Source organism: Fundulus heteroclitus, chromosome 5, assembly GCF_011125445.2.
Source record: "Fundulus heteroclitus isolate FHET01 chromosome 5, MU-UCD_Fhet_4.1, whole genome shotgun sequence".
Classification (NCBI taxonomy): domain Eukaryota; kingdom Metazoa; phylum Chordata; class Actinopteri; order Cyprinodontiformes; family Fundulidae; genus Fundulus; species Fundulus heteroclitus.
The window spans coordinates 206,108-227,288 of record NC_046365.1 but is presented as its reverse complement, the minus strand read 5'-3'; the positions used below and the strand labels follow the sequence as shown (position 1 = coordinate 227,288).

Below are 21,181 nucleotides of genomic sequence, written 5' to 3'. Positions count from 1 at the left end.
AAGAATAAAACATGAGTATAGGATATCATGCCCATGTGTATCCAAAAAGGAACACACTATTATTTATTCTACAAGCAGTCAACGTGACTCTGAACACGCTACACACAGGGGTAGCAGCACACAGGTTTCAAACAATGGCATTTCTTGCCTACTGGGGTTTAGTAGTGTAACTACCATGTACTAACACAGATACTTAAAGCCCTTAAGAAAGACAAAAAGAAGCAACTTCTGATTACCACGTTTTACTCTGTGTATTTATGCAACAAACGCTTGTTGGGAATAAATGAAAATAAAAAAAATTCAAGACAACTTAAATACATTAAAGACCTCAGATGAAAAGCTGGTAGTTTTTAAAACATTTTAAGGCTTTAATTCAAAGTTCTATATTTCAAACATTTTTAGATTTTTTTAAAGACCCCGTGGGAACCCTGAGCACAACATGGCCTACACAAAGCACTGTCATCTTGATACTTCAAGAAATCAAACTCAACCTTTACTGTATTTAAATTATTTTCAAACAGAAAACTGGGTTGATTCATAACAACTGGACTAAGTATGTGGTGAGTAAAATCTGAGAGAAATAAAGGTGCTCTAAAAGTTCAAGAAGTTAACCATTAAATTAAAGATCTAATCAGTTTGGATGATGCTTTACTGCAACAAAACTAAAGTATGGCTCCTACAAATGTCTTCAACTCAGGGTGATCAAGCTTTTCAGGAGGCTGCTGTTATCATAATAGAGCTGACTTAATGACCAACAGCAATCCCATTTCTGAACTAAAAACTGGCCCATCTCATTGGCATGGTTATTAAGGCTGTGGGATTATTGCCAGGTGAAATTTAGCCACTTGGCTGTACTAACAGAATACAGAAAGGTTGAGTGTGGTTTCAAGATCCATTTCTTCCACTTTTAATAAATATGACAAGATTAAAATTAGAAATATTCCTGCAGGGTACCTTGGAGGTGAGGTCTCTGTGGAAGATGCCCTTGCTGTGCAAGTACTCAAGCCCTCGAGCGATGTCCAGAGATAGAGTAATCCTCACGCTCCATGACAGATAAAGGTCGCTGTCCAACAGTTGCTCCAGATTGCCTCCATTTATGTACTGCGCAATACAGAAAACAGGTTCTAGATTTTGCTTTCAACATGCACAGGCTAAGTTACAGTTTTCTATTTACACACACACATATATATATGTAACCCCCATAAACTATGCTGATCTGTCTGCATGTTTAATGTGTTGTTTTGTAGTTCTTAGAATGTCATGTAGGGGGCAGTAGACCCACATTTCCCCTGTGTCAGTACGAGAAGAAGAGTAAGAGCGAGGAAGAGAAAAGAAATGGCAGACTAAGCACGTTTCAGCAGGAATAGAGAAGCTACTATGCAAAGGAGCTGTTGTGATATGAAAGAAGTCTGTTTATCTTGAACTGGACGATGTGTAGTCTGTTCTTAGATTTCTCCGGTTGGTTTTTTGACTGATATCTGAACGAGCCGGTGGAGTTCCAGAAGCACGAGGGTCCCGCCGCCATCTTTGTGACTCGGACTGAAGCCTGGGACGACGCAGAGGGACTGATGCTACTGGAGCTGGAGATTTTGCTTTGAAACCAGATAAGAGAATTGAACACAAAAAGAAAGGGGGGCCCCCAATCCTTTATTTTTTTGGTTATTCCACAACTACTTGTTCATGAACATTTTCAAACTGGACAATTTATGTGCACATTGACTGAACTGACTGACTGAACTGTTATATTGGAAAGACTGACTGAAATTTGTAATTTCTTTGTTGGTGTGAGCTTTAGAGCTACAGGTTATAAAACCTACCCTAATTTGTTTTAAATATTAATTTGAGTTATTTTTAAGGGTGGACAATTTAAGTTTTATACCTTAATTTTATTGAGGTAATTATTCTAAATGTGGAGAAAGAAAATAAACCTGAGTTGTTAAAAAACGTGTATGCTTATCATCCTCCTGTATGACCCTAGAACAAAAGTAACTTTCCTACTGAATTTATTGTTAATTAAATTAAGTAGTGGTTACATGATAACATTTCGTGGCGAGCCAGCAGCCAGGTAACCTGACGCCGCCAGATAGATTTGCTTCGCATATCCATCTGGAAACCTTCCGTTGAAGTAATTTTGGGAAGGGGCGAAAATACTGGTTAGCTGATTGGCCTATGTTGGTGATAGACGTGCCAAATAAACCAATCAGATCAACCAAGCATATGACGTACTCGTCAACATGCTTCGTCGTCGCTCGTAACAGAGCGACAACGAAAACACAACCACAAGCCAAGCTACTCTTGCTGCTGCAGGTAACGGCTCGTTACCTGCAGCAACGAAATACTCTGCAAAGAAATACTCTGTAATTCCGATAAAACTTGCTCGATAGCCACGCTAACGCTAGTTTCATCGGCTGAAGCCGCCATGTTCTTTAGACTGAACTGTCGCGCTTCTCGTTGCGTCACACCTCAACCCGCCTCAAAGCCAACGCTGATTGGACGTTCGTTTGGTGAACCGCTCCAAATTTTCTTTAACGGAGAGTAGCCAGACTGATCTGCGAGTGAAACCTTGAAATCTCGCGAGATCAGGATGGTCTCACGAGGCTAGCAGCCAGGAGGATTATAAATAATCTCAGCTCAGTTTAACATAACAGTAACTTTTAAGAAAACTGATATCAGAAAGAATGGAAGTCAATAAGATTACTGTTTATGACATTGAGCAAAAGTATGGAGTGAATGCAAAGAGATCAGTCTTAGCTCTTGGCCTAAATGAAGATGCTACTGATGCAAACATTACTGAAGTACTTAAAACTTATGGCACAGTGGTGAAGATAATCAGGTTAAGGTTAAGCGAAGCCATCATTGAGTTGGATGCTGAAGAAGCAGTTGAGCATCTTAAGCCAAATTTCCCATGTGAAATAGCTACAGCCAAATATCCAACTGCAAAGTGGTGCGTTGATGATATAGAGAAAGTTTTACTTTCACCTGTGCTTTCTCAGCCTCCATCAGAAATGAATGCTCAGGAAACAGCCTCAGAACAAGATGCTGGTGAGTCGAGCAGTTCTGATAGTGAAGAGACTGAATCAGACAACACTGACACTGCCCTCACATCAAAAGGACATCAAAGGCAAACTCAAGCAACTCATGCCATTAATCCATCACATTCCAAACAATCTGAAAAAAGTGCAAAAAGTAAAAGACGAGCTATGTCAACTAACAAAGCTTCACTGAGTGCTGATATATTGAACCCCCAAGATGTTCAGCGCTTAATCGTTGAGCATGTCATCAAAAATGAAGCTTCTTCATCGAGTTTGACTCCAAAGAGACTTCGTTCCTTTTCTGGACGAGTGCCTAAACCCCCTGGAGAAGTAGATTTCGAGACTTGGCTCCTACATGTTGAACTGATGTTTCAAGATGGATTCCCTGTTGATATGCAAAGAAGGATGATTCTGGAAAGTTTGCTATCCCCTGCATTGGATATTGTGAAACAGCTTGGCTCTCATTCATATCCACAAGAATATGTCCGTCTCCTTCAGTCAGCATATGGACTTGTAGATGATGGTGAAGAGATATTTGCCAAGTTTTTGAGCATTCACCAGGATGCAGGAGAGAGAGCTTCTGAATATCTGCAAAGACTGCAGGCAGTACTTAGTACTGCGATCAAGCGAGGTGGTGTGAGTGAAGTTAATGCAAACAAACAACTGTACAAGCAGTTCATTCGTGGGTGCTGGGATCAGACTCTGCTTCTAACTCTTCAGCAGAGATTCAAAAGTGAGTCCCCGCCAGATTTCTCTGAACTTCTTCTCCAGTTAAGAACAGAAGAAGAACGAAGATCAGTAAAGATTGACCGAATGCAGCGTCACTTTGGAAGCTCAAAAGTAAAACCTTCCTTACATTTTCAGACTGTCCCAGAACCTCCACTAAAACACGACCATGACATTGTACAGTAGTACATCACAGAGACAGAAAGCTTAAGAAAACAAGTGGCTGAACTGCAGATGCAACTTACAGAGAAAAGATCTCAGAGGAGGGAGAGAAGACAACAGAAAACAACTGAAGTTGTCGACCTGCCCCCTGTGGCAGCAGCGGAAATGCATGTGCAACAGCCAGCATGCCAACCTGCTCCAAAAGCTTGGTTCTGCTTTAAATGTGGAGAAACCGGCCATATTGCAAGACAATGTGAGAATCCTCCAAACAAAGAATTGGTTGATAAAAAGTACAAGGAACTAAAGGAAAAACGTCGACAGTGGGAAGCAAGATACGGAACAGCTTTAAACTGGACCGGGTTTCAGTAGAGGGGCGTACTGATACCCGACTAGAGGAGGCTCCACAATCAATGCAAGACGTAAAACATGATCAAAAATCGACAACCATCAACAATATGAGTCAGTTCCCTACATCTACATCAGATGAAGCACTTTTGGATGCTTTGGTAGGATCGAAAAACACTGCCAAGATGTTTATTGATGGAGTTCAAAGTATTTGCCTCCTTGACTCGGGCTCTCAGGTGACAACTGTTTCAGAAACATTTCATAAGCTCTACTTGCATTCACGACCAATCCAGCCACTAGGAGACCTTTTAGATATTCAGGGTGCAGGTGGTCAGAGAGTTCCTTATCTGGGGTACATTGAGGTAAATCTTTTCTTTCCAGAAGAGATTGTGGGGAGACCTGAAGAAGTGCAAACTTTAGCCTTAATTGTGCCAGATTGTAGGTCGAACAGTGCTGGTTGGAACAAATGTGTTAGATGTTCTCTATGACATTTATACAACCTCTAAAAAGACCAGTGTTCACAACCAGCAAGTCCACTGTAAAAATCTGCCACTGATCAGGAAACTGTATGGCATGTACAAAGAAGATCGAGTGAGTGGTAGAGTAGGAAAGATAAAGTTACTAAGGAAGACAAGTCAGACAAATACCTGCAGGAGAAAAGGCTGTTTTGATGGGTTATGCCAGAAACATAAAAGTTCCCCCAGGCACTTCCCTATTGGTTGAACAAGCAGACTCCATCTTACCTGGTGGTTTAGTGTTCTGCAACTATGTTATGACAGCCCCATCGACAACATCTTTCAAAATCCCTATTTTGGTGAAGAATGAAAGAGCACATGACATCACAGTACCTGCTTCGTTAACTGTTGCTGAACTTTATAAGCCTCAGACAGTTTCAGCTCCTCAGTCAGCAGTGAAAAAAGACAAAGAGTCAAGATCTCAGTCTGACCTTACTCAAAAGATTGTCTTATGTCAAAACATTAACTCACCTGTTACAGCCAGCCAGCTCAGATTTGACTTTACAGATACATCTCTTTCTGAAGAATGGAAAGAAAGGGTAACGAAGAAGTTAAATTTGATGTCAGATGTATTTGCTACTCATGATTTAGACTATGGCCACACCCATGTGGTAAAACATAGGATACACCTCTCTGATCTTAGTCCTTTTAAACAAAGACCGAGGCCAATACACCCATCAGATTATGAGGCTGTCAGGTTACACTTAAAAGAACTGTGTGATGCCAACATAATCCGTGAGTCCGAAAGTCCATTTGCATCCCCTATCGTGGTTGTAAAAAAGAAAAATGGTGCGATCCGGCTCTGTGTCGACTATCGTAAGTTAAACAATCAGACAATCAAAGACGCCTATGCTTTACCCAATATTGAGGAGGCTTTTTCGGCATTGACAGGGTCAAAGTGGTTCTCAGTCATGGATTTAAAGTCAGGATACTATCAGGTTGAGGAGGAGGACAAGTATAAAACGGCGTTTGTAACTCCTATGGGCTTCTGGGAGTTTAATCGGATGCCGGAGGGTGTAACCAACGCTCCCAGCACTTTTCAGCGTGTAATGGAGAAGTGCATGGGCAGCCTCAACCTTAAAGAAGTTTTAGTATTTCTGGATGATCTGATTGTTTTTTCCAGCACATTAGAGGAGCATGAAGAACGCCTTATGCGTGTCCTAGGGAAGCTTAGAGAATATGGACTTAAACTTTCCCCTGACATATGTCAGTTTTTCAGAACATCAGTGAAGTACCTAGGACATGTGGTTTCTGAAAGAGGTGTCGAGACAGATCCTGAGAAAACTGCAGCGTTAACAACCTGGCCAACACCTAAAAACATTAAAGAACTAAAGTCCTTTTTGGGGTTTGCAGGGTACTATAGGAGATTTATCCGAGACTTTGCCAAAATTGCAAGACCCCTAAATGACCTTACCATAGGGTATTTTCCACCCAGAAAGGCTGCTAAACAGCACTTCAGACATACCTCAGCAGTTGACCTGAAAAGACCATTTGCTGAAAAATGGACATCAGAATGTGATGAGTCTTTTAATACTCTGATCCAGAAACTCACCACTGCACCAGTTTTAGGATTTGCAGATGCAACAAAGCCTTATATTCTGCATACTGATGCAAGTTTGCTTGGGTTAGGGGGAGCTCTTTATCAAGAGCAAGATGGTCAGCTGAGGGTTATTGCCTTTGCCAGTAGAGGTCTTTCAAAGTGTGAGAAGCGTTATCCAACTCATAAGCTTGAGTTTCTTGCTCTTAAGTGGGCAGTGACTGATAAGTTGTTTGACTATCTTTATGGAGCCAAGTTTACAGTAGTAACAGATAACAACCCTTTAACTTACGTATTGACAACTGCTAAACTAGACGCAGCTGGACATCGGTGGTTAGCTGCCCTCTCTACATTTGACTTTCAGATGCAGTACAGAGCAGGAAAGAAAAATCAAGATGCTGATGGTCTCTCTAGACGGCCGCATTTTGAGAGTGGACTTGATGATTCAACACATGAAGAAGACCAAACCATAGAGCGATTCATAGCTCACATTGCCAAAGAGACTGGTGACACAGAAATTTCAGCAGAGGTCGTAAATGCCATCTGTCAGAAGCATCTGGCTGAACAAACAGGCCCTTTACACTCTGAACCTGCATTGAAACCATGTCTGGTTGAGTGTATTGCTGTTGATGTGCATGTTATCCCTCCTGAGTACACACATGTTGACCTTTTACCAGGTTCATGCACATTACCCCGCATGTCTCAGCAAGACTGGGCAACAGAGAGATCCGGCGATAAGCAGAGTCATTTCCATTTTTAAAGGTGGGAGGCGCTTATCGTACAGACAACGACAGCAGGAAGACAGAGAGGTACAACTGATGTTGCGCCTCTGGGATCAACTAACACTGAGAGAAGAGGTTCTCTATAGAAAACGTGTAACCAATGGAGAACCATCTTTTCAACTGGTTCTACCCAACAGATTCAGGGAGGTTGCTCTGGAGGCTCTACATGATGCTGTTGGACACATGGGGGTTGACCGCACCACAGACTTGGTGCGTGCCCAGTTCTTCTGGCCACACATGTTAGACCACATTACAAACAAGTTGCAGACATGCGAAAGATGCATACGACGAAAGGCAAAAGCTGAACGGAGGGCCCCTCTGATGAATATCCAGACAAGCAGGCCACTTGAGTTGGTTTGTATGGATTATTTATCATTGGAACCCGATAGCAAAGGAACCAAAAATATCCTAGTTATAACTGACCATATCACCAAGTATTCTGTAGCAGTTCCAACACCTGACCAAAAGGCAAAAACAGTAGCCAAGTGGAACAATTTTGTCATCCATTATGGATTTCCTGAGCGACTACATAGTGATCAGGGCCGTCATTTTGAATCCACCCTAATCAAAGAACTCTGCACAATGCTTGGAATCAAGAAAACACGTACAACGCCATACCATCCACACGGAAACCCTGTGGAGAGGTTTAACAGAACATTACTGGCCATGTTAGGTACACTACAGGAAGAAGACAAGGTGGAAAGAGTTTGTACAGCCACTTGTACATGCTTATAACTGTACGAAGCATGACACTACCGGCTACTCTCCCTACCAACTGATGTTTGGGAGGCAACCTAATCTGCCTATCGACATTGCATTTGGATTAACCTGGGAAACTGGAAAAAGAGAGTGATATATTAAAGAGTTATTTTTGTTCTTTGACTATGTATTTTGGGAAAAACTGGTTAGTTTTAAACTAAGAACAACATGTGTTATTGTGCTATAACTTGTTTTAACTTGTGGTGGGAACCTATGACAATGTGTTGTGGGAAAGACTGATTCTGTATTCTTATTTTGTTTGATTTGTTGTATGCAATATTATTTTGCTTCGCACACTGCTGAGATGCTGGGAACGGTTGATGTTTTGGGAAACATGCTTAGGGAGGCAGGGCAGCTGTGGAGTGAGAGATAGCCACTCTCGCTCCACATCTGACTCTTTGTTTACAAGTATATAAAGAGGCGACTGCCCTCAGAACGGTGAGTCTGCCGTGAGTTCGTGTGTGGATACCGGCATCGTGAACGCTGATCTTAACCTAGGACTGAGGGCTCCCAGTTCGTGTCAATGGTAAGAGCTGATTCTGAGAATCTGTGGAGCGTCACGTTTGTTTGAAAGCTTGTTGCTTTATTGCTTGCTACTTTGCATGTGTGAAGAGCTAGTTGTTTTGATGTGCTGTATTCTGTGGGGAATAATAATAAATGTGTGCCTTATATTCTAACAGAAACAGTGTTTGAGTCCTTATTTGTGTTTGCCGACCTCTCCCGATCCTGAAATAAACATTTCATAAAACATTTTGGCGTTGTCGGCAGGATTGGAGGAGAGACTACAATACACAAATATGTTTAGAAACAGGGTCCGAAATTAACACTCGCCAGTCGCCAAATGCGAGTAAATTTCCCGTTTGGCGAGTGAATTTCAGAGGGCTAGCTGCCACATGGCGAGTAAATGTTTATACCAAATAAAATAAAAGTAACATAAAAATAACAAAACCCATACGATCCGTTCACAGCTCTGTCCATCCAGAGCTCAGTCTAGACCCGCCTTCTGCGGTGCTGGTTCAGCTTCTTTCACATTCAGAACCAGTCATGGCTGAACGCTGGATCAGAAAACAGATCTGCTAACCAGATACAGTCTAAAACGCCAATTAGTCTGTTTATAAGTTTCGTTCTTATTTATTCTGATTTTTTTTTATCTACCTGCGCTAGGCACACATTTATTATTATTCCCCACAGAATACAGCACATCAAAACAACTAGCTCTTCACACATGCACACTGTGCTTCACCGCTCTTACTGCGCCTCCCCCGCCCCCTCTCAGAGCAAGGTGCTTTTATCAGCGGCCAGCCTTCAAAACGTGAATCGCTACGTTTAATGTCCTTCCACTCGTACCAAAATGTCCCAATTAAAGTCAGTAGGAGAGTCGGTAACTGTTTTTCATGCTCTTTTGTTTTTAACGACACAGGACCAGCGGTGCTTCAGTGGGCGTGGTGCGTTGCGCTTGAATTCAGGTGCGTAAAATTACGTTACATGTAACCTGTAACATCGGGGGCGCAGCGCACGAGGGTAAAATCCAGCAGCGAGATCAGCGTAAAGACGCAGCGTGAACCCTGAGTGCTTCAAGTGTTGCAGCTGAGGGGAAAATTTTGAACCATACACAGGGGCGGTTCTGAACAGGGGCCAACAGGGGCCTATGCCCATCTAGAACTGTTCCTGGCCCCTGTTATTCAATTCAATTCAATTCAATTTATTTATATAGCGCCAAATCATGAAACATGTCATCTCAAGGCACTTTACAAAGTCAAGTTCAATCATATTATACAGATTGGGTCAGATTATACAGATTGGTCAAAAATGTCCTATATAAGGAAACCAGTTGATTGCATCAAAGTCCCGACAAGCAGCAGTCACTCCTGGGGAACCGTAGAGCCACAGGGAGAGTCATCTGCATTGTACATGGCTTTGCTGCAATCCCTCATACTGAGCAAGCATGAAGCGACAGTGGGAAGAAAAACCACCCATTAACGGGAAGGAAAAACCTCCGGCAGAACCGGGCTCAGTATGAACGGTCATCTGCCTCGACCGACTGGGGTTACAGAAGACAGAACAGAGACACAACAAGACAGACAAACAAGCACAGAAGCACACATTGATCTAGTAATCTGTTCTACATTAGATGGTAGTAGCGGGTGAGCCGTCTTCTCTGGATGATGTCACAGTTAACAGAACGCCAGACCAGGTGTACCTACTATGAAGAAAAAGAGAGAGAGCAAAAAGTTAAAAGCTGAAATGACGACAGTCATTTCAATGTAATACAATGCAAAACTGGAGAACAGTAGACTGAAGAACAGTAGAAATCAGTAGAGTGAGAAAATTAGACCCTGATGTCCTCCAGCAGCCTAGGCCTATCACAGCACAACTATAGAGATAGCTCAGGGTATGAGCCACTCTAACTATAAGCTTTGTCAAAAAGGAAAGTTTTAACATTAGTCTTAAAAATAGATAGGGTGTCTGCCTCACGGACCAAAACTGGGAGTTGGTTCCACAGGAGAGGAGCCTGATAGCTAAAGGATCTGCCTCCCATTCTACTTTTAGAGACTCTAGGAACCACCAGCAGACCTGCAGTCTGAGAGCGAAGTGCTCTGTTAGGAACATACGGGGTAATCAGAGCTCTGATATATGATGGAGCTTGATTATTAAGGGCTTTATACGTTAGAAGGAGAATTTTAAATTCTATTCTTGATTTAACAGGAAGCCAATGAAGGGAAGCTAAAATTGGAGAAATATGATCCCTCTTGTTGATTTTCATCAGAACTCTTGCCGCAGCATTTTGAATCAGCTGAAGACTTCGAACTGCATTTTGTGGACTTCCTGATAGTAAAGAATTACAATAGTCCAGCCTTGAAGTAACAAATGCATGGACTAGTTTTTCAGCATCACTCCTGGACAGAATGTTTCTAATTTTGGCGATATTCCGGAGGTGAAAAAAGGAAACTCTGGAAACCTGTTTAATATGGGATTTAAATGACATGTCTTGGTCGAAAACAACACCAAGATTTTTAACTTTATTACCAGAGGCCAAGTTAATGCCATCCAGATTAAGGGATTGATTATTGTTATGGCCCCTGTACTAAAAACATGATGTTAAATTTCTTAGGATGATAAATGCTGACAAAGATAACGTGACTGACTGGTCATTTGGATCAGTTGCATTTTTTTCGTTTATGGTTTTACCCAATAATAAAATAACAAAATAATTAAAAAATAAATGTAAAAAAAATAACAATAATTAAAATCAAGCTGTTTCACGTTAAGCTCCCGCTGTATTGAGAAAAGATCAGGGGTCTGCAACCTGCAGTTCCAGAGCCACAATTGGCTCTTTGGCTTACTTAATATTTTAAACGATGAAATGTTGACCTGTTAAGTTGAGGTCTGGTCAAAATTAATATTTTTGTTATTCACCGGCCAACTTGGCCGGTGAATAACAAAGTTAATTTCGGACACTGTTTAGAAATATGTTTAAAAGGAGAAATAAGAACTTAGATGAGAAAATTCAGGGGGAAGAGATAATACCCGGATGGGAGCTTCCTCACTGTAACGAGGTAGCGCTGTGTTTGCGCAATGGTGGGGGCCGACCGGAGCCGTGGGGTGGTCCGCTGGAATCAGCGGGACCCAAAGAATTGTTGGCAGTGTTGCAGAAAGTTGAGGTGCAGAAAAAAACTCCGGTGGACGGATTACAGAGGCGCTTGTGAATTTGTGCCACGGCGTGGCGGCAGCAGTATGAAGCTGGCCAACAATTAAAAACTCAGCAGTTAAAAGACAGACAGGCAATGACTGAGCTGCAGTCTGCTGAGTCGCTGTATCGGCAGCATGTGCAAATGCTGACTAATCAGCTGGAACAGATGACCAGTGTTGCAGAAAAAGCTGTGGCCCAAGTATCTGTGTTAACAAGGAAAAAACAGGGGAAAAAACCCCGCCGTTTTCCTCTGAAAAAACTCCGTTCGTTTGTAGCTGGATTGGGGTCTGGGTGGGATCCCGGAAGCTGGGACGGTAATATGTGGGACGATGAGGAGGACAGTGATTCTGGAGGTCCTCCAGATCCACGTCCTTTCCCTCCATTGGGGGTTAAACCCGTCGTCCGAAGGAGAAGAGAGCAGCAGCATGTACCCGCAGCCTTTCGGCAGCGGATAGATGCTCAAGGTAATGATGTACTTGATGCTGCGGGACAACCTGTTATGGAATGGGTGGAACAGCCGCAGCCGCCGGCAGTGTCACGGACCATAACAGAAGATTACTCGCAGGATGAAGTTGCTCATATCACTAAAAAATTAAGGCAGCATCCGGGCGAACCCACTGATCTATGGGTGGCTCGCCTGCTGGATGAAGGTGCAGAGCAGATTGAAATAGATCACGGAGATGGCATGGCATTTGGTGGTCTGAGCACTGATGGGAATGTAAATGCTAATTATAGGCAGGAAGTGAGAAATTTGGGGGATCAGGCGAGATCAATGTTTGACGTGTGGTCTGAGGCAGTACGAGCAACATGTCCCAATGTATCTGATTGGCCCGAAATCTCTGGACCATGGTTAACATTAAAGGAGTGTGTGCAGAGGCTGACGAGGCTGTGTGTGCGTGATCTGTTACCAGTGGGAATGGTGGCTGGATATCAGCAAGTGGCTGTTCCGAAGGTGGTGAGAGATCAGTTGATTAAAACTGCCCCACAGCATTATCGGGCAGCTATGCTTACTGTGATGCTGGGAGCTCCAGATGCCCCGATGGAAACCATCAAGGCTCGGATTTTGGAGCTGGGGAATCTGGGGGAATGGGGCAAGCAGGAGGAATGCAGACCACGAGTTCAACCAACTCCGGTCCGCAGGCCGCAAAGGGAGCGGGGGAGAAATGAACAGGGTCCACCACGTAACATGTTGTGGAGGGCACTGATTAATGCTGGGGTGCCTGCTTCAGAGATACACGCATTACCTACTGATGAGTTGAGACAGATGTGTCAAAGGAGAGGCTTAAAAGTTAACTGTGCAGGATTTGGTGCTGAGCTGGACCTATTAAATTCTTTGATTCAGCTGTTGCTAGAGGCGATTCATCCCACACCACTGGCTCCACCTGCTGAAGAATCTGAGTCTGTTGTGCGCAGAAAACCTGCTAAGGTGGTTGAGATTGAGGTGTCAGAGTCTGAGGAATCCTCGGGCAAAGAGGTGAAAGTAAGGAGAGTGAGAAAAAGGAAAAGAAAGAACAAAGATAGAAGGAGGAGCAACATGTACCCTGATCTGACGGATCTGATGGAGTTTAACTAGGATGAAGGCCGAGCCCCGCCAATTCGGATCACAAATTGGTCAATTGATGATATAAGAACGACAGGTGTAATGGATTTATCACATTCCATATTATCTGCAAGCTGCTGGGCTGATTGTGAGAGTGAATGGACTGTTGAAAGAATTTTTGAAAAAAAATGTGTCTCTGATAATCATGACTTAACAGATTGGAAGTCTAAATTGATGCAAGCATTGGCCCAATTGAATAATAGGCCAATTGCTCCAGGGGCAGATTTTCTGTCTCTGCATTTGACAAACTGAGAAACCGCTCGGGATTATGTGTGCATAAGAGAGTAAAAATAAATGAACAATAAAACTTGTGATTTTATCTGAAAGGAAAATCTATTAATGTATATGTAAATGCTTAGTACAGGAGTTAAAAATATTTCAGCATGAAATTCACCTGCATTTATTTACACATTTGTTTCTACATTGTGTAAACATTAGGCATTTTATAGCATAAGGATGTGGTCATTCCAATTCTGAAAAGTGCCTGAAAAAGAAAATTTTATTTGGGAAGAAGCACAGCAAAGAGCATTAGATTTGGCTAAGAAAGCCATACAACAAGCTGTGTCAAAGGGAAAGATGATGTCCGGGCCTGTGAAGTTGCAGGCCTCAGCTGTTAATGACAATACAAGCTGAAGTGATTGACGGGGATTATCAAGGAGAAAATCCCTGGTAATTGAGAAAGAAGAAAAACTAGCACAACTGCTAGTGGAACCCTGTGAAATGACAGAGGTTCCAGGGGTGGCTGCCCCCACTAACATCACTGTAAGAGGAACAGGGGGGTTTGGCTCAACAGATAAACCAGGAGCCAAAGTTTGGCTGAGACAAAAAAAAAATGGTCCACCTAGATGAGCTGAAATCATTTCACAAGGGAATGATGCAACAGTGTCAGTATTTTACTCAGGGGAGGAAAAAAAATTGATAAATGTTATGTAAGAGAAAACTAATTTTATTCTTTTGTCTTATAGCAGTACTAATTTTGATTTCAGATCCATGTTTCCGTGGGATCTGCTGATAGGACGACCCGAGGGACAGCGCGATGGCGGACGTCCCAAACCGTGGGAGGCACCACAGGGCTGGTGCAGGATTTGGGGCTATCATACTCCGTGTCCTCGCTGCCATGGTCCTGCTGGCACACCTCTGTTGAGCAGAAGCACCAGGCTGGATCCTGAGGGAAGTGGTTCAGCCGTATCAACTGTGATGGGGAGACAGCACGCGCAACGGAATCCAGGATGACTACACATGCTCTCGGTGGCGTGTAGGAAGCATACCAGTAGTCTTCAAGGGATGTAACGTTAAAGTGGATTCAAGGAGAGGTTTGTGCCAATATGAATCATCTACAGAACGAGCGTGTAAGAAGACACACACTCAAATTGCACCTGCTGCACACACTTGTCAACAAATGGCACAATCGACGATAACAAATAAAGTTCACTGGAAAGTTTTTTTTTTTCCTCCTCCTCTGCCAACATGCACTAGGACGAAACGTGCATGGTGGGACACTTTGCTTGGTGGAACAGGTACTGTGTTAAGTGTTTCCAACGCTTTTTGACAATAACATAACAAGAACTATGTTATTAAACACTGGACAGCATGCATCAAGAGCTGTTCATCAGATTGGAATATGGATGCCTACTGTTGTACCATCACAGGAGGAAACTGCAAAGATCTTCCTTAAAGAACTGAACTGGCAAATAAAAATGTGGAACACGACAGCAGGAGTGTTAAACATTTCTGTAGCTTTGAACTGGACGGTATGTAATGTACAAACGATGCACGCTCACATACAACAAGAACGGTTTAAGCGTGTGGTTATTATCGGCAATTTCCACGAATGGAGACAACTATGGAACATTAGTAGTAAAAGGTGGTTACAACTAGAACTGCAGAAGACCTATTGTAATGCTACTATGTGTGAAAGACATTGGACACAAAATGATGTTACCAATAGTACTACTGTCTGTCATTATTATATATTGCCCGGTGTGACTGTACAGGGGTATTGGTTTTTGAAACTGGATGGTGATTGGTTTGGCCCACAGACAAACTACACCTATGACCTGGATCTATGCAAGACTGCTGATAGAGGGATGGTATGTATGCTACAACAAGGACATCTTAACCCATGTTTAACCGGAGACGAGGTGTTATGTGATTGGACTCATGAACCAGCTAGAGAAACAATAAAGAGTCATCCTCAATTACCTCAGGTGCCTTTCGTTGGGTGTTTTGATGTATACATCTGGAGTTGGAATAACGTGACCTATCAATTAACCAATTTCACTATCTCCCTGGATTGGTTCAAATGCGCATTGAATCAGTCTACGGAACTAAATTGCTTAGTTAAATCACACAGGTCCAACATTTCCACCTTAAAGGTGTTTACATTTATGGCCCAAGGACAGGTTCTGCATGCGGCTAAGTTAATAGAGCAATCATCTGCACATCATTGGTGGGACATTTTTAATGGAATGTCTGTTACTGCTCGAAACTATGTAGTACCTCCTTTGCTTTTGCTTATCATTGTTATTATAGTGTTAACCTCATGTAATGTTTGAAGATTATAATCAAAAAGTGGTGTGGGACGGAAAGGATAACTTTGCTGATGAAAATAGACCTTGGGGATGGTTTTTCCAAAATTAGGTTTTGTCAAAGACCAAGGGGTGGAATGATATATTAAAGAGTTATTTTTGTTCTTTGACTATGTATTTTGGGAAAAAACTGGTTAGTTTTAAACTAAGAACAACATGTGTTATTGTGCTATAACTTGTTTTAACTTGTGGTGGGAACCTATGACAATGTGTTGTGGGAAAGACTGATTCTGTATTCTTATTTTGTTTGATTTGTTGTATGCAATATTATTTTGCTTCGCACACTGCTGAGATGCTGGGAACGGTTGATGTTTTGGGAAACATGCTTAGGGAGGCAGGGCAGCTGTGGAGTGAGAGATGGCCACTCTCGCTCCACATCTGACTCTTTGTTTACAAGTATATAAAGAGGTGACTGCCCTCAGCCCGGTGAGTCTGCCGTGAGTTCGTGTGTGGATACCGGCATTGTGAACGCTGATCTTAACCTAGGACTGAGGGCTCCCAGTTCGTGTCAATGGTAAGAGCTGATTCTGAGAATCTGTTGAGCGTCAGGTTTGTTAGAAAGCTTGTTGCTTTATTGCTTGCTACTTTGCATGTGTGAAGAGCTAGTTGTTTTGATGTGCTGTATTCTGTGGGGAATAATAATAAATGTGTGCCTTATATTCTAACAGAAACAGTGTTTGAGTCCTTATTTGTGTTTGCCGATCTCTCCCGATCCTGAAATAAACATTTCATAAAACAGAGAGTCACACACACAATATGTGAAAAACCTCAAGGAAAGCTTGACAGAGAGTTACAAGATTGCTGTGGATCATAGCACTAAAGCTGCTCTTCATAACAAGAAGCTTTTTGACAAAAGAGTGAGAGAGTCAAAGTTGGAGACTGGAGATCGCGTCTTGGTGAAAAATGTTGGGCTATGTGGGAAACATAAGCTTTCCAACAGATGGAGCCAGACCATTTACCAAGTGGTGAAACAAGTGAAAGATCTACCTGTGTATGTTGTGTCTCCTTTGGAAGCAGATGGTCCACACAGAGTGTTGCATCGTGATCTGTTGTTGCCCTGTGGATTTTTACCACAAACTGAGAGTGAGCCAAGGCCAACCAAGGACAAGATGGTGCCACACTGTTCTACAGGTTCTCAGCCTGTTGTGGATAGAAATGATTTTGGACTTCAGGGTGAAGACGATCCCCTGTCAGAAAATGATGATGGAACAGATGAGGACTACTACTATCCTCCAGTTGTATTTGTGGATGACAAATCTACAAGAACTGAGGATGAAACAACCAAATGTGACGTGCAGAACACTACTGGAGAGGATTTGGGTTGTACTAATACAACTACTCTCACAAGCCAAGAGGATACGACGGCTAGTATCACAGGATCCCCATCCGGATACACACCAGGAGTCAGTATTGAAGAGTTGGGTGGAGATCATACACTCAATCCTGAAGCACCTCCTTTCGAACCACAAAGTTCTGTTGAAAGTGACATCAAATCTACATCCAAACCTGAAATTGTGGCCGAGGCACCAGCGCTTACAATATCTCAGGGGGAGCAAAGGTCGGAGGATTTGGCCAGAATTCAAATGCCAAATGACAGCAGTCACAAGGAGGAGAATGATCAAGCAGAAAACGTAGAGTTGAGACAATCATTGAGACAGCGGAATCAACCTAAAAGATTGACTTACCCATCACTGGGTAACCCTCTGGTTGTTGTTATGCAATCACTTTTTGATGGGTTAGATAAAGCTTTCTCGACAGCTTTAAGTTCTGATTTCATACCTGCTATTTCGCAGCTTCAAACTAACTCTGTGGAGATTGTGTAAATGAACATGCAGGGACGCATGAGAGGTTGGGGGGGGAGGACGTAACCCCCATAAACTATGCTGATCTGTCTGCATGTTTAATGTGTTGTTTTGTAGTTCTTAGAATGTCATGTAGGGGGCAGTAGACCCACATTTCCCCTGTGTCAGTACGAGAAGAAGAGTAAGAGCGAGGAAGAGAAAAGAAATGGCAGACTAAGCACGTTTCAGCAGGAATAGAGAAGCTACTATGCAAAGGAGCTGTTGTGATATGAAAGAAGTCTGTTTATCTTGAACTGGACGATGTGTAGTCTGTTCTTAGATTTCTCCGGTTGGTTTTTTTTTTGTTTGGATGACTGATATCTGAACGAGCCGGTGGAGTTCCAGAAGCACGAGGGTCCCGCCGCCATCTTTGTGACTCGGACTGAAGCCTGGGACGACGCAGAGGGACTGATGCTACTGGAGCTGGAGATTTTGCTTTGAAACCAGATAAGAGAATTGAACACAAAAAGAAAGGGGGGCCCCCAATCCTTTATTTTTTTGGTTATTCCACAACTACTTGTTCATGAACATTTTCAAACTGGACAATTTATGTGCACATTGACTGAACTGACTGACTGAACTGTTATATTGGAAAGACTGACTGAAATTTGTAATTTCTTTGTTGGTGTGAGCTTTAGAGCTACAGGTTATAAAACCTACCCTAATTTGTTTTAAATATTAATTTGAGTTATTTTTAAGGGTGGACAATTTAAGTTTTATACCTTAATTTTATTGAGGTAATTATTCTAAATGTGGAGAAAGAAAATAAACCTGAGTTGTTAAAAAACGTGTATGCTTATCATCCTCCTGTATGACCCTAGAACAAAAGTAACTTTCCTACTGAATTTATTGTTAATTAAATTAAGTAGTGGTTATATATATATATATATATATATATATATATATATATATATATATATATATATATATATATATATATATATATATATATATATATATATATAGATGGAGAGAATTATGTGGCTTTACCTCAGTCAAAGCATGGAGCTGGCCTTCATGAACACAAACCCCAAGAAACCTGAGAAGACAGGAACAACTGTGCTTAGATGGTTAAAGCATCTGCTTTCAAATACACAACCTAAATCTGTTGACTCTAGCACCTCCTAGTGTTCCTGAAAAGGTAAATCTGAGGCATTGCATGTGCAGCAACATATACTAGAACTGTCAAATGAAGCTATATTGAGCTGGATTGAGTGAAATTAGACTTATCCACTATGCATTATGCAAGTACAATAAATTTGTACATTTACAAGGACTTTCTGATTAGCCATCACCTATATCTGGAATGGAGATGGATCAGTAAATTGCAACTGTCTGAGATTTTACTCAGCAAGACAAATTGTGCAGACAAAATGCCCATATCTGACTTAACTCATTAAACAAGACAATTAAAGGCGATTCAAGCTGAGCAGCAATGATCTCAGAGAAGCACCTGTTGGTGAACATCAATCTGGGAAGGGTTACATAATAATTTCCAAACAATCCAAAATAATTTACTGAGAAAATTAATATTCAAACGTAGATAAATAAGACAGTCCTCCTTTTGTCTCCATCTAATCACACAAGTACAATGCTGAGAGACTAGGGAGGATAACATGTTTAAACATGGCAGCATAGGCAAGATTACTGAACTAATATATTTGGACCAATGAGACCAAAACAAATGTCTGAATATGAGAAACAGTCTATTAAGAGTAAACCAACACCTGAATATCAGCTAAAAAAAAATAAAAATAAACACCTGATGAAAACAGCTCCTGCATGGTGGTGGAAGAGCAGTAATCTGGGCTTGTTTTGCCACAACAGGAGATATTGGTATATTGGTATATCAAAGTGTCCTAGAGTCAAATATTGGATCATCTTTCTGACCCTTGAACTTTGGCTTAAACTGGGGCCAAGAACAGAGACAAATTATAATACAGAATAACTTGTTGCAATGGCCCAGTCAAAGCTAAAACCACAGCCTAACTGAAATGCTGTGATAGGAGTTCAGCCTAAACTGATGCCACAAACCTTAGCGAACTGATAAAAGGTTCAAAACAAGGATGGGTGTACATGCCTTAAAGGGATACTATGCAACATTTTTCAGTTAATTAATGTGTTCCATACCGTTTTGGATGATTAAATGAGTCATTTCAGGTCGAACAAAGGTTTTCTCGGCCGCCCTGGTGGTTTGTGGGGGAAATACCGCACTTGCAATTGCAAGAGCCCTCGGCCCGCACACACAGGCTCAGAAGTCTTGTGCAAGACCGCGAGAGTCGGTCTTGCTTTACGGCGAGAACTCCATGTGTTTTTGCCCTGCCATTCACTATATGCACGCGCGAAAGCAACAACAAAGAACCGTGTGTTAACGTCAAATAAACATGCAAGCATATATAGTTTTTTATAATTATTATTATTTTATTTATTTATTTATTTATTTAAAAAATTTTATGTTGGCGAAGCGGTAGCGTGAATTTGGCGAAGTAGTGCTGCGGGAAACCCTGATGTTCATACTTTCACTGTGTTAGTCATTGTTTGTACTGCCGTTTTTTCAACTTTTCCTTGCGTTCGCCTGTCTGCTAAGCTCAAAACAACGGCGCCTGGCTTGATGGAGAAACCAGAACAGCTGAGCATCTTTATGACAGTGCACTTTTACTTTCGCCCTCTGGGGGGAGCCTCACTGGAAAAATCAACCCCGGTTGCATAGTATACCTTTAATAGCTGATAAAAAACAACGTACCTGAGTATGTTAGGATGACAAAGTCTGTTCATAAGTTGTACTTCCCGGAGCATGTTAGCTTTATTGCTTGCTAGCATATTCATCTTCAGTGCCATTACCTGGCCTGTGATCCGGTGCTGCACCTGGAGAGAAAACACAAAGGATTCTTAGGACAAAAACCAAACTGCACAGGGAGAGAATGAGATATGATCTTGGTAAAACATTCACACAGACACAGCAGCATCAAGTATTTAGGTACCATGAACTCAAATTCTCTATCTCAGGGAAATATTTGGTGACTGACACATGATTACTGCAGAATGAAAAGGTTAAAGAAGATTTAGTAAGGTTGTCAAGGCATTAGGAAATAAAAAATAAGATGTTTCAATACCAAAACAGTAGAAGTCAACCAGAAGCAACTTTCTCTCTAAAACATTGATGTTAAAATGGAAATCATGAATTGATGAGACTACTCATAATCTGAGGTCTCCACTTGCTATGAACTCAAAGCAGAAAGACTTCAATTTGCTTATTTATTGCAAATTGTATTGATATTGCTGCTATAGACTGGCGAACTGTCCAGGGTGTACCCAGCCTCTCGCCCATTGATAGCTGGAGTTAGGCACCAGCAACCCTCGCGACTCCACAAGGGATAGACATGTTAGAAAATTGATGGATGTACTTTATACTGAAATCATACATACATACATGAAAATATAGTTATAGGATGTATTGATATTGCAATGTTCAGCAACATTATCACATATTGTATATATTTGGACTATTGCGCTACTAAAAGCTGTATATACTGTCCTACTTCGGTAAATACCAAATATTACGTGTGCAGTAGGATTCTTTTCTTCTCCATCCAAGGTCTGTCC

General features: G+C 41.9%; 2 protein-coding genes across 7 annotated transcripts in view; one reads left to right on the top strand and one right to left on the bottom strand.

The window, feature by feature from the left end:
- LOC118563074 overlaps positions 1–15,883 on the top strand; it is a 31,146-nt gene extending 15,263 nt beyond the window's left edge. Inside the window, exons 1-2 of one of the 3 annotated variants that reach the window (XM_036136699.1) lie at positions 8,218–8,384; positions 14,115–15,883. In XM_036136699.1, the coding sequence (XP_035992592.1) occupies positions 14,718–15,704 (987 nt within the window). In that variant the 5' untranslated portion in view covers positions 8,218–8,384; positions 14,115–14,717 and the 3' untranslated portion in view covers positions 15,705–15,883. Of the gene's footprint in view, positions 1–8,217; positions 8,385–9,300; positions 9,325–14,114 lie in introns of those variants that run through there. The other 2 variants (XM_036136697.1, XM_036136698.1) reach the window with 2 other exon arrangements.
- LOC105922855 (dual specificity testis-specific protein kinase 2-like) overlaps positions 1–21,181 on the bottom strand; it is a 73,657-nt gene that overhangs the window by 43,662 nt on the left and 8,814 nt on the right. For 3 of the 4 annotated variants that reach the window (XM_036136694.1, XM_036136693.1, XM_036136695.1), the window contains 3 exons: positions 20,322–20,443; positions 18,569–18,617; positions 955–1,101 (listed from right to left, as the gene is read on the bottom strand). In XM_036136694.1, coding sequence (XP_035992587.1) covers positions 955–1,101; positions 18,569–18,617; positions 20,322–20,443 — 318 coding nt within the window. The remainder of the gene's footprint in view (positions 1–954; positions 1,102–18,568; positions 18,618–20,321; positions 20,444–21,181) is intronic. The other variant, XM_036136696.1, reaches the window with a different exon arrangement.